The following is a 12597-nucleotide window of genomic DNA, read 5'->3' as shown; positions in this document are numbered from 1 at the left end:
TCCCAGGCCAGAGATCAAACCAGTGCCACTGCAGTAACCAAAGCCACAGCAGTGACAATGCCAGGTCCTTAACCCACTGAGCCACCAGGGAACTCCCACTTTATATCTTCTGATGTTCCCTGATTCCACGTCTTAGATTCAGAGAGTTCTACACAGACAACTTTGAATTTTTTAGTGTTTGAGTTTCCTTCCCTTGCTTCTGAGTATTTTCTTCTCCAGGTTAACACATCTAGCTTTCTCCAGCTGGTCCTAATGCAATCCTGCTCCTCCATTTCCTGGATACCCCCCTTTGGAGGGACCCCACTGTTTCCAGATCTTTCTCATAGCTACATGAATCTGGGCTAAGCACTTCACCTCTCTGAGCCTCGGTTTCATCATCTGTTCAATGGGAATAATAACAGGACCTACCTCATGGGGTTGTTGGGAAGTCAAATGAGATCAGGTATGTAGAGAGCTTAATATGACACCTCCCACATATGGGGTCCAGAGTATTCTACATCAACCTAACTGGCATAAAATAGAACCAGACTAGCACCTTCCATCGCTGGTCATTCTGCAAATAATCAAAAGTAACCCCACTGCCTTTCAAATCATCTTTGGATTCGGGATTTCGCATCAGTGTCATGGCCTTGCTCCACTAGCACAGACACTTGAGACTACCTTCTTAAGAGTTTAGTTACCCTCCCACTCTCCCCAGGACAGATCTCTAGGCCAAAGGCAGGTCCCAGCAGTGACGGTGGAGCTACCTGAGAAGGGGAGAGGGGACAGAAGAGCTTGTTGAGAATACTGACCTCCAAAGCTTCAAGGCTGTATACCCCCAGATACAGCGGAAAGAGCATGGGCTTTTGTGTACACACAGACAGGAATTAGAATCCTGCTTCTACCCCTTCCTAGTTGTGATCCTAGGCACATGATTCAATTTCTCTGAGTCTCAGTGTCCTCATCTGCAAAATGGGGCTAATCATATCAACTGTATAGGTTCCTGTAAAGACTAAACAAGAAAATGTCCATAAAACACAGAGCAGCGTCTGATACGCAGTAGGTTCTTACTAAACACCGGCTTCCTCCCTCTCCTGCTCTATTTCTCTGCAGCTGGCGGGAGTCTGTTCCTCAGGCCTTGGATTTATCAGGAATGGCTCCTCACAAGTGTTGTTCCCTTCTCTGGAACAATCACACTGTACCCGTGCAGAGGGCGTTATAGCTCACGTGTGCCATCTCTCTTGAACTTCAGAAATGGAGGCGGCAGAGAGAATAATGGGGGTTATTTTTCCCATTTGGCAAATAAAAGTGAGCAGAGAGAAGGGACTAGATCACAGGGCTGTGGAAGAGTGAACCCAGGAGTCCTCTCCTTATTCCAAGCTCGACATGCCTTCCACTGCCCTCTCGGATCTGGAAAAAATGGGCTCCGCCGGTTTGCTTGGTGGGCCGAGGGTCAGGAGCCTCAAGGCCGACGGCTAACCCTGCTCACTCACCCAACCTCATTCCCCACGTCTCCCCTTGACCAGCAGTGAGCATCAGCGGCAGCGGTCTGCCCTGCCCCATCCTCCGTTGATTCTTCCACATGCCATCTCCTCGGGCAGCAACGAACCCATCCTTCCTCTTTGCCCCGACACCCGGCTCACAATCTGCAGCCTTCCAGAAGCAGAAAGCCTTCTAGGATGGGCTGCAGCTGCCTGGTTCACGCCCTCACTCATCAGCCCCTCGGACTCCGAGTGGCACTGCCCTACCTTGCACTTGACGACAGGCAGCTCGGAAAGAGAGTTCTTCGGGAGTTGGTGCGGCTGTGACCTTGGTTCTCCCGGCAAGACAAAAAGCTCCTTGAGGGCAGGGGCTGGGTCTTCCAGTTCTCTGGTCTCCCCAAGACAGGGCTCTGCCCACAGTGGGTGATCAAAGCTGCTGATTGCCTGACAGGGGGATGGACTGGATGACCTATGAGGTCACACACAGCCCCGACTCTGCTGCACAACCATGACATCTGTTTCAGCCACTCTGTGGTCCTTGCACCCCCAACAGGCCCTGCCCCGTCGTGCCTCTCAGCCTTTGCACGCGCTTCTTTCTGAAATGCCATCTGGCTCCTCCTCCATGTGGAAACTGCTAGCTTTCTCCAGCTGGCCCTAATGTAATCCCAATGTCATTTAATCTTTCAGTCTGTCACCTGTCACCTCCTCTGGATGGCACTCCTGCCTGATTTCCCAAACAGACTTAACAGCTCCCTTACTGATGGGTCCATAGCCTTTGTTCAACCAGTAGTTACTGGGAGCTGGCTCTGTGGTGCCAGGCACCAGGGAAACAGATCAGTCAGACAGTCCTGCCCTCAAGGAGCTCACGGTCTAGTGGGGAGACCAATGAATAAAAAGACAAGTGGCCTACAGTGTGACAGGTGCTGTGACACAGAGAGGTGGGGGCAGAACAAAGAAGCCAGCACCAGCTTTCTAGAAGTAGGGCCTCCTGAGCTTCCACCAGGGCACTTAGCACCCAGCTGTGCAATAGCAAGTGACTCGAACTCCCCCACCAGCTCCTTGGGCACAAGTACATCCCTTCTTTACTTTTGAATGCTTGGTATCTAAGGTGGTACTTGGCACATGCCTGGCATACAGTGTTTACTGAAATGGATCCATGAGAATTGAATGGCCACAGTTACCTTTCTAGGCCAAAGGTTCTGGAAACTTACTCAGCACAAAGACAGACATGTGGCTTCTCTACTCCAGGGAGAACCTCCAGGTACAACTCCCGTGGTCCTGATACCCTTCTACCCCAACCCCCTGCCCCCGCATCTCTGTCCCCAGGGCCTAGAACAGTGCCTGGCACATGGTAGGTGCTTGATAAAGGTTTGAAGGAGGGACGAAGGGAGGAAGGCAGGCAGGCAGGAAGGCAGGAAGGGAGGGAAGGAAAAAGGGAGGACGGGGAGGATGGAATTCTTCCAAGAGGGACCACTTACTGCTGGATAGACGTGGCCAATCTGCGCGGTCCTGCCTATGTGGAGCTCATCTTCATCCTCTTCTTCCGTCGTCTTCCTGTACACGGGGTTGTCGAAATTCATGCTTTTGGTGTTCTTCCGCTTCCAGTTTCTCCAGATCAGGTAGCCGCTCATGCACAGCAGGGCTATTACCACTGGAGGAAGAGACACGTTCCATCGGACCCCCGGCAGGCTCTGGCCCACCGCTGGGGCGTCCATGCCTTTCTCACCCCCTCTCCCACGTGACTGGCCCTGGTTCCTCAGGCTCTGTTTCTACACCTTCTCTTTCTGCTGCTGGAAAGCCCTTCTCCCAGCTCCTCCTTCATTCACTGCTCATCCTCCAAGATCCAGCTCAAATGTGAAGTCCTTCCTGCCCTCTTGTGGTACAGTCACTTGTTTCCTCATGCGTGTTCCCGGGCCACGGCGTGGCACTTACAGTGTACCCACAACTACCCGGAGCTCTTTGAGGGCAGGGACTCTGTCTTCCTTCTCTCTCTGGGCCCCAGTGCCCAGCCCCGAGTCCGTGCTCAGTAACATGCTGAGTGAATGAACAAACTTCTCCACCACACTCTTGCCCTAATGCTGCTGCATCCCTGGATTTCTCTAAGGACACCGTGCACTCCCAGCATTGGAGGGTGGAAGGTGGAGGGCGGGGTGCTTCTTTCCAAAGCTCTGCAAGAAGGGGAGCATCTCTAGGCCGGGACACAGCAGGAAAACACAGGCTCTGCATTTAAATAAATGAATATATGGATGAATAAGGGAGGACATTTTCGGAGCTGGGCAAAAATGGGGCAGGCAAGCAGCCTCATGGGACAGTCGGCAGTCACCCTGCGCAATCAAGGGGAAGCTGGGTGACAGCCATCCAGGATGCTACAGAGGGGGCTTCTACTTGGCTAAGACTATAGTACTCAATAATAATTGATACCCATAACGACAGGAACAAGGCAGGAAGGCCTGTGATCGCTGCTACTATTTGTTGTCCCGGAGACCTAGCTGTGCAGTAAGACCGGATAGAGAACTGAAGGGCACACACACACGGGAGAGGGAGGAACCAAACTGCTGTTAATAACGGATATTGTGTGTTTAGAAAATCTTAGAAAAGCAGATGAAAAACTACTAATTTTAATTCATCAAGAATCAATATAAAAAATCAATACCTTTCTTATTCATCAGGAATAACCAGTTAGAAAATGGATGGAATAAGAACACATTCATAATAGCCCAACAGCAACAACCAAAAAACCCTGTAACATACTTGGGATAATAACCCCTATGAAATGTGCCAGTTCTCTGTTGTCTGTACAGGTCTACTGAAGGACGGAGAAGGCCCAAATACATAGAGAAATATATCAGGTTTTTTTTTTTTATTTTTTATCTTTTTTGGTCGCACTCATGACATGTGCAAGTTCCCAGGCCAGGGATCAAATCTGAGCCGCAGCTGCGACCTATGCCACAACTGTGGCATCACTGGATCCTTAACCCCCAGTGCCAGGCTGGGGATTAAGCCCACACTGCCACAGAGACAATGCTGGATCCTTAACCCACTGTGCTGCAGCAGGAACTCTTGTCATGTTCCTTGATGGGAAAGTTTAATACTGTAAAAATGTAAGCGTTCCCATCATGACTCGGTGGGTTAAGAACCCGACAGAGTGTCTGTGAGGCCTCGCTCACTGCGTTAAGGATCCAGCGTTGCTGTGAGCTGTGGCGTAGGTCACAGATGTGCCTCCCGTCTGGTGTCGTGTGGCTGTGGCATAAGCCTGCAGCTGCAGCTCTGATGTGACCCCTGGCCCAGGCATGTGCAAATGCCGCAGGTCTGGCCATTAAAAAAAAAAAAAAAAAAAAAAAAAAAAAAAAAAAAAAAGGTACATCCACCCCACATCAATGTATATATTCAAAGCATAAGATTCTATCATAAATTTTATAGAATTAACAAGATGATTCTAAAGTTCACCTAGAAGAGAAACTGAATAAAAAGAGCTTCATGTTGTGGGAATAGTGACGCCCCACTAGATATTAAGCTATATCACAAAGCTGTGCTTCTAGTCTATAGGAGTTGGTAGAAGACAGCCCAGAAGCAGATCAAAGTATGTGAAGGCATATAGTTTAAAACAAAGATGACAAGTCACGTCAGAAGGAAAGAATGGACTCTTCAATAGTGGTCTCGTGAAAACTAGACAGGCCTGCAGAGAAAAACAGTTAAATTTCCCCCTCACACTACACTCTAAATTCCATATGGATGAATACTACTAAAAAAAATTCTTACAATAGTAGAAAAATATATAGGGAGGTATTTTAAAAATTTAGGGTGAGGCAGACCTTCCTAAGCAAGACCCAAAACCCAGAAATCCAAACAGGAGATGAACAGATCTGATACTTAAAAATTTTAAATTTATGGATGGCAAAAGATAGCATAAATAAATAAAAAAAAGCAAACAAAGTAGCAGTATGAGAGACAAGATTTGTAACCTACATTACAAGGGTTTACCATTCATGATGTATAAATATTTCTACAAATAAGTAAGAATAAGACAAAGAACCCACAGAAAAGTAAGAAAAGACTGTGAATAGGCAATTGGCAAAGGATGAAATGTAAGCGGCCAATAAGCATATGAAAGGATACCCTACCTCCCAGGGAAACAGGGCAAGAACACTCATCTTTCAGATCAGCAGAAACGTGCAATAGCGATTACAGCAGGGCAGGTTACATCACGGAAACAGCATACATGCGCCCTTCTCGTGGAGCGGAGGACAGCAAGAAAGCGGTTGATTTCTCTCTCCAAACAATGCTGAGTACCTTCCACTCACTCCACTCAAAATGAGTCTGGAATAGGCTCGCAATCATCCTTACTGAGGACGCCTTGCAAGGCCCATTCAAATGCCACTTTCTTCAAAAGTGCCCGCCCGGCAGGGCATCCTGCCTTTCTGGATAGCACCTTATAATATGTGGTGACGCCTCTCCCATATTGCGCTTTTTTTTTTTTTTTTTTTTTGGTCTTTTTAGGGCTACACCTGCTGTATATAGATCCTGCCATGCAGGATCTGAGACCGACACCACAGCTCACGGCAACACCCGATCTTTAACCCACTGAGGGAGGCCAGGGATGGAACCTGCATCCTCACAGACACTAGTCAGGTTCTTACCCGCGGAGCTACATTAGGAACTCCTATGTCACCTTTTTAAAAATTTCTGTTTTTTTTTGTTTGTTTGTTTGTTTTTCAGGGCTGCACCTGTGGCACATGGAGGTTCCCAGGCTAGGGGTCGAATCAGAGCTGTAGCCGGTGACCTACACCATAGCCACAGCCACACCAGATCTGAGCCACATCTGCGACCTACACCATAGCTCATGGCAACACTGGATCCTTAACCCACTGAGAAAGACCAGGGATCAAACCTGCGTCCTCATGGGTACTAGTCAGATTTGTGTCTGCTGAGCCACAATGGGAACTCCATTTTTCACCTTTTTATGATTAAGTCTGATTCAAGATTAAGCGCTCGGGAAGTCTTTTATCTTTTTCTTCCCTGGATCCTTGGCACCTGGCAGCATCCTTTGCATGTAGCTAAAGCGTTTAAAGCATTCACTAACTCCCCCGATTTTGGGATTCCCAGGATAAAAGGGCCAAGTCCTTATCCTTGAGGCCCTCACGGGCAAGTAAGGGAGAGGAACTTCTGAATGGACAATCGCAGTTCAAAGATCCAACCAAGGAAAGAGACAGGCGTGGGAGACACGCTGTGCAGGATACGAAGCGGACATCAGGGTGAGAGAGAACGAATCAGCCCTCAGGGCTCTCTGTTAGGTTTCACCAATGTTACCTTCTGGCCATATGCCAAATCCAGCCCACTCCCGCCCTTCCAGGCCATGTCCCATTGCTGGTTCTTTTTTTTTTTTTTTTTTGCGTTTTAGGGCCGCATCTGTGGCATAGGGAGGTTCCCAGGCTAGGTGTCCAATTGGAGCTACAGCTGTCGGCCTACACCACAGCCACAGCAACGCCAGATCCGAGCCGCGTCTGCGACCTACACCACAGCTCACAGCAACGCAAGATCCTTAACCCACTGAGCGAAGCCAGGGATCGAACCCGCAACCTCGTGGTTCCTAGTCGGATTCATTTCCACTGCACCATGATGGGAACTCCCCACGGCTGGCTTTGCTCACGCTCTCTTCACTTGCTGGAGCTGCTCTTGATCCTTCTTCACTTGGCCAATTTGGCTCAAATATCATTTCCACGAGGAACCTGCCCCCGTCTGCTTCCCTTCTCTCCCAGTTCCAAGTTGAGTGCCTCTTTGGCACTTCAACCAAACTGCATACACCTTAATTTCAGGACTAACCATGTCGGGATCAAATTAGCTGTGTTACATGAATCTCTCTGCAAACTATAAACTTTTGAAGGACAGGACCATGTCTTACTTATTTTTAACGCCCCTCATCACAGAGTCTGGTGCCTTGTAGCTGCTTGATGAAAGTTTGTTGAAAACCAGACGGAAAGCGAGCAAGCTCGAATGATCGATTAAAGGCATGGCAAGCAGCTCTCCTCATTCCTTCAACAAATATCTTACTTCCTTCCATGTGCCAGCCACTGTTAGGAGCGGAGGGAGAGTGGCGAGCAAGAGAGACACCAGCTCTGTCCCCATGGAGCCCAGAGCTTGGCTTCCCCTGTCAGTGATGGGTAACACTGGGGAAACGTCTAGACTGTTGTCTGGGGCCCAGTCCTGACGAGGCTTGGGTGCCAAGCCAAGAAACCAAACGGAGTCAGGACTGGGAGGTGAGCAGGAAGGCTGCCGGGGCAGGAAACGTCAATGAGAGAGATGGGTGGGCTGCGCACTCTATCCTAGGGCTTTACCCCGGACCCCGGGCAGGGTCTCTCTTTTCTCCCCAGTGACTCAGGGCCACACTCACCCATGGGCACGATGATCCCAATGACGGCAGCGGTAACTGTTGAGCCCATCTTGCCACCTTCATTCCCATCTGCAAAACACAAACATTTGCAGAATGACGCCACTACGAGTCGCATGATCACTACGGGTCCGAGTGCTTGCTGGCCTCGGGCAGTGAGACCTACCCCACTGCTCTTGCCTTGATCCAAAATGATGATCCTGGCTAATGCTTAATCATTTAGTCCTTCCAGACCCTATCAGGACGGAGGGCATCGCCATTGCACAGATGAGGAAACTGAGTCTTCCTGGGGTTTGGGGGACTCACGGATAAATGGAAGAACTGGGACTCAAACCAGGACTTGTGACCCACGTCCCTTACCCTTTCTGCAGTATTTGGGTGGTAGGAAGCTGGGGGTTGAGCCCCTACGTCTTTATGCCGCTGACTGCCTGGGGCAACTGTCTCTTTCAGCCAGTATCTGTGGCTTTGTTTCTCTTGTTTGTGGTCGTCTGTCTGTCCATCTGCATTATCAGTTTATTTTTAATTAAAACCCCGCTCTCTTATTTACTACTCTGTGACCTTGGGCAAGTTGTTATACATTATACATATTACATTTATTTTTAAAATGGAGATGATGATAGGAGTTCCTGAGTGGGCTCAGCAGGTTACAAACCCAACTAGGATCCATGAGGGTGTGTGTTCTATCCCTGGCCTCACTCAGTGGGTTAAGGATCCAGCATTGCCATGAGCTGCAGCGTAGGCTGTGGATGTGGCTCGGATCTGGCATTGCTGTGGCTGTGGCATAGGCTGGCAGCTGCAGCTCCGATTTGACCCATAGCCTAGGAATTTCCATATGCCACAAGTGTGGCCCTATAAGGGGGGGTGGGGGGTGGATAATGATATACTTACTTCCTAGGGATCCTGTGAAAATTAAATAACTCATACAAAATGCTTACTTAGCACAGTGCCTGGCACAGCCTTGCCTAGTTCAAAGAGGGTAGAGATGGGGGTAGATGTTGTGAGGTCTAAATAGGGTGTATAAAAGCACATTCTAAGCTGAAAAGTGCTTGGAAACTGTACTATGTAATTGTTTTTTGGGGTTTTTTTTTGTTGTTGTTTTTGTTTTTTTTGCCATTTCTTGGGCTGCTCCCATGGCATATGGAGATTCCCAGGCTAGGGGTCGAATCAGAGCTGTAGCCGCCAGCCTACACCAGAGCCACAGCAATGCCAGATCCAAGCCGTGTCTGCAACCTACACCACAGCTCACAGCAACGCTGGATCCCCAACCCACTGACTGAGGCCAGGGATCGAACCTGCAACCTCATGGTTCCTAGTTGGATTCATTAACCACTGCGCCACAACAGGAACTCCTGTACTATGTATTTGTATGTATATATATTATATGTATATAAAATGTGTGTGTGCATATATATATATATATATATATATATATATACACACGTATGTATTTTGTCCACACCACAGCATGCAGAAGTTCCCAGGCCAAGGATCAAACCAAAGCAACAGCAGTAACCAGAGCCACAGTGGTGACCATGCCAAGCCCTTAACTGCTAAGTCACCAGGAAACTCCCACATACTATATATTTTTAGAAGTAGGTTGTGTTATCTTTTTCACTCTTACCCTCATCTTCATTCTAACATCTGTACAGAACTTTTTAGTTCAAAAGGCAGTTTCCTCTCGGAGCCTCGTGACAGCCCCTGAGGCACAAAGAGGAGTTATCATCTATATTTGGTCCAAGAGGGGAGATGCCTGTCCCCTCGCAATGGCCCCAACACCACCCTCTCAGTGTGTCTGTTTCTCCAGGTCACCCTGAGGGAACCTAATTATTAAAGGGGGGAAAGGGTGCACTGCTTACAAAGTTTGCTGTGGCAATGCCACACTCCTCTCCCTCCCGGGCCCGAGCAAATACAGGACAGTGAGGTTAACGCTGAGAGCCTGATGAAGCCAGTGGGGAGATGTCCTGGTCAGAGGCTCTGCCCAGACGAGAGGAAGTACCCTTCACACGTGTTTACCCTGCCTCTCTGTCTGAATGTCAGGGTGAGTGCACGGAAAATCCAGTTTCTTTTCTTTTCTTTTTTTCTTTTTTTTTTTTTTTGCTTTTTAGCGCTGCGCCTGCAGCACATGGAAGCTTCCAGGCTAGGGGTCGAAAAAGAGCTGCAGGTGCCGGCCTACACCATAGTTCACAGCAACACTGAATCCTGAACCCACTGAGTGAGGCCAGAGATCCAACCAGCATCCTCATGGGTACTAGTCGGGTACATTACCATTGAGCCACAAGGGACCTCCCTGAAAATCCAGTTTCTACTGACAAGATGGGCCTGATTCTAGAAGGTGTTGCCAAGCTGCTTAGTTTCTGGGCCTTGCATGTATAGGAAAAAATGAAAAAGATCGTTTATTCTCTTAAATGAACTCTCCCTAGCAGGTAACTAGGTAGGGGGGAGGTATTGGCTGGTTAATGAGACAGAACATTTCTAGCAGAGACAATTATTGCTCCCGATGATTTAATAAGTGATGAACTTAATTATTTTCATCCCAGAGTTTGCACAGAGGCCTGAACAGCCCATAGCCATGGGTATTACTATCTGGGAAAACTACCGAGGGTGCTGAGAACGGAGGCCAGAGCTTCTGAACTTTCCAAATCTGCAGGACACACCCTCATACACGTCAGCGACATGTGACACAGACATACTACCAGAGTCAGCAGAGCTGTGTGCATGAGCACTTCTGTTTACACGGCCTCCTCTCTCTTGTGGCCATCTTGCAAAGCAGGCAGGGGAAGGGTTCTTATGATCCCACTTTATAGGTGAGGAGACTGAGGCTCAGAGACAGGCAGTAGCTTCCCTCCAGATCCTCCAGAAGGTAGGAGCCCCTACGACCCCGACATTGCAGACAGGTGCTCTGCCTCCCTCTGCTTCCTCCTTGAAGCATCCAATACTCAGCTCTGAGGCACGCTCTCTCCTTTCCACAGATTCCCCCACCCGCGTCCTGGCTTCCCCAGGGCCCTCCCACGTCAGCAAAGAAGGCAGAACTCATTTCCTTACGGCGCTGGGAGTGGTTGCTGGTCGCAGGGCTTGGGGTAGACGGGCTGACGCTGGGAGCCCTGGGAACACTAACTGAGCTTGGGACCGATGCTGCTGGGCTCAGGGTCTCCGTGCTATGGTTCTGGTAGGTGGGGCTGTAGACGGTGGTCCCAGGGGCTCTTGTGGTGTCGGCTACTGTCCTCGCCGTGGTAGAGGCCAACGTCGTGGTTGAGGTAGACTGAGGCGCTGAGGGGCAAAGAGCGGGAAGGTCACTTGGACAAAGAGTCCTGCTGTCGCAGTGCCCAAGGAACGGCCTCTGTGACGTATACCTGTGAACTCAGGTCTCAAGACTCGATGCAAACCCCCTCCCTAAGCCTCCTGACTGGGTCCTGATCATTACCTGCACTTTATGCCAAGCGTCTTGGCTGTGTTTACACTGCATTTCGATTTGATACAGACGAGTCATTAAAACAACGCTATGGGATTAGATGGGAATGACCACTATAAAAGACGAGGGGGAGTGGAAATGCTATCCATTCAGAAGGCTCTCACAGGCACATCATTCTGCTATTCGGTTCAGATTCTCATTCCCCTTTAAACAGGTGAACCTGGAATCATAAACAGTGCGGCAGACGGATGCTCAAGCAAAAGGCCTCGTTCCTTCCTTCATCAGACTGGGCATGGTTTCAGCTTATGTGGCTGACGTACTGACTGGCTGTTAGTCCCAGTCGTATCACAAAAGGGCTTCTAGGGCGTGTGTGACGTTCTGGGCAAGAAAGAGGCAAGCTCAGAGCCACCAGCATATAAACAGTCACTGAAGCCGTGGGGATCGAGGCCTCTAAATCTGAGGTCTTCAAGGGGTTCCAGACCCCCCTGAAACTGAATTTAAAATGTTGCATGCATGGGTGCATCTTTCTTGGCAGAGAGAAGAGGAAGCCTTGGAGGGGCCCGATGGGACACCAGCATTCAAGGCAGGTAAAGAAGAGGAGCCCGCGAAGGCACAAGGAGCCAAGGAAGACGGAGGAAAACCAGGAGCATGTGGTTTTCTAGACGCCAAGGCAGACGGCAGCACACCGGGTCTGGCACTGCCAGGGGCCACCCCTCGCGGTAGCTCTGCTCACCTCGATAGCACCTCTTCATGTCAGGGCCCAGCCACATGGTGTCAGGACAGGCACACGTGTACTTGGGAGAGTGGCTGGAGATCTGAGGAGCAGGAAGGCACAGGTACTCACAGCCTCCGTTGGGCTGGGCGCTCAGCTCACAGGCGTCGGCAGCTAACGGCACAGAGAGACGGAGAGAGGGTGCGTTGGGCACAGACAGGAAGGGCCAGGTTCTGCCTGCTCCCGAGGACAAGGTCCCTCCCACCCTGCTAAACCAGAAGTCTTTCTCTGCTGCTTTTACTGGGCATTTTTCCATCACTGTACCTGGTTCTTTATCCCCACACTTTCATTTAAAGCAGACAACAACTCCGAGGGATGGGGGTGATGCCCAGGACGACAGATAAGAGACAGGCTCAAGGAGAACGAACTTGTCAAAGCTATCTCTAGTCATTTTGGAGACAATTTTGGTTTTTTGTTTTGTTTTGTTTTGTTTTTGTCTTTTTGCCATTTCTTGGGCCGCTCCCACGGCATATGGAGGTTCCCAGGCTAGGGATCTAATCGGAGCTGCAGCCGCTGGCCTACACCACAGCCACAGCAACGCCAGATCCGAGCCACATCTGCGACCTACACC

At 49.6% G+C, this 12597-nt stretch overlaps 1 protein-coding gene across 31 annotated transcripts in view; it reads right to left on the bottom strand.

The window, feature by feature from the left end:
- The window catches only part of LRP8 (LDL receptor related protein 8), an 81758-nt gene that overhangs the window by 5886 nt on the left and 63275 nt on the right, over positions 1-12597 (bottom strand). For 19 of the 31 annotated variants that reach the window (XM_021093230.2, XM_021093232.2, XM_005665391.4 and 16 more), the window contains 5 exon segments: positions 11988-12140; positions 10888-11112; positions 7849-7917; positions 2939-3111; positions 1728-1904 (listed from right to left, as the gene is read on the bottom strand). In XM_021093230.2, coding sequence (XP_020948889.2) covers positions 1728-1904; positions 2939-3111; positions 7849-7917; positions 10888-11112; positions 11988-12140 — 797 coding nt within the window. 31 annotated transcript variants of the gene reach the window in all.

The sequence above is a fragment of the Sus scrofa genome, chromosome 6 (genome assembly GCF_054392235.1).
Source record: "Sus scrofa isolate SSC_HxYL_T2T_F1_AM1 chromosome 6, Sscrofa_HxYL_maternal_Yorkshire_Landrace_v2.0, whole genome shotgun sequence".
Taxonomy (NCBI): Eukaryota; Metazoa; Chordata; class Mammalia; order Artiodactyla; family Suidae; genus Sus; species Sus scrofa.
This window is presented reverse-complemented; position numbering and strand designations above follow the sequence as displayed.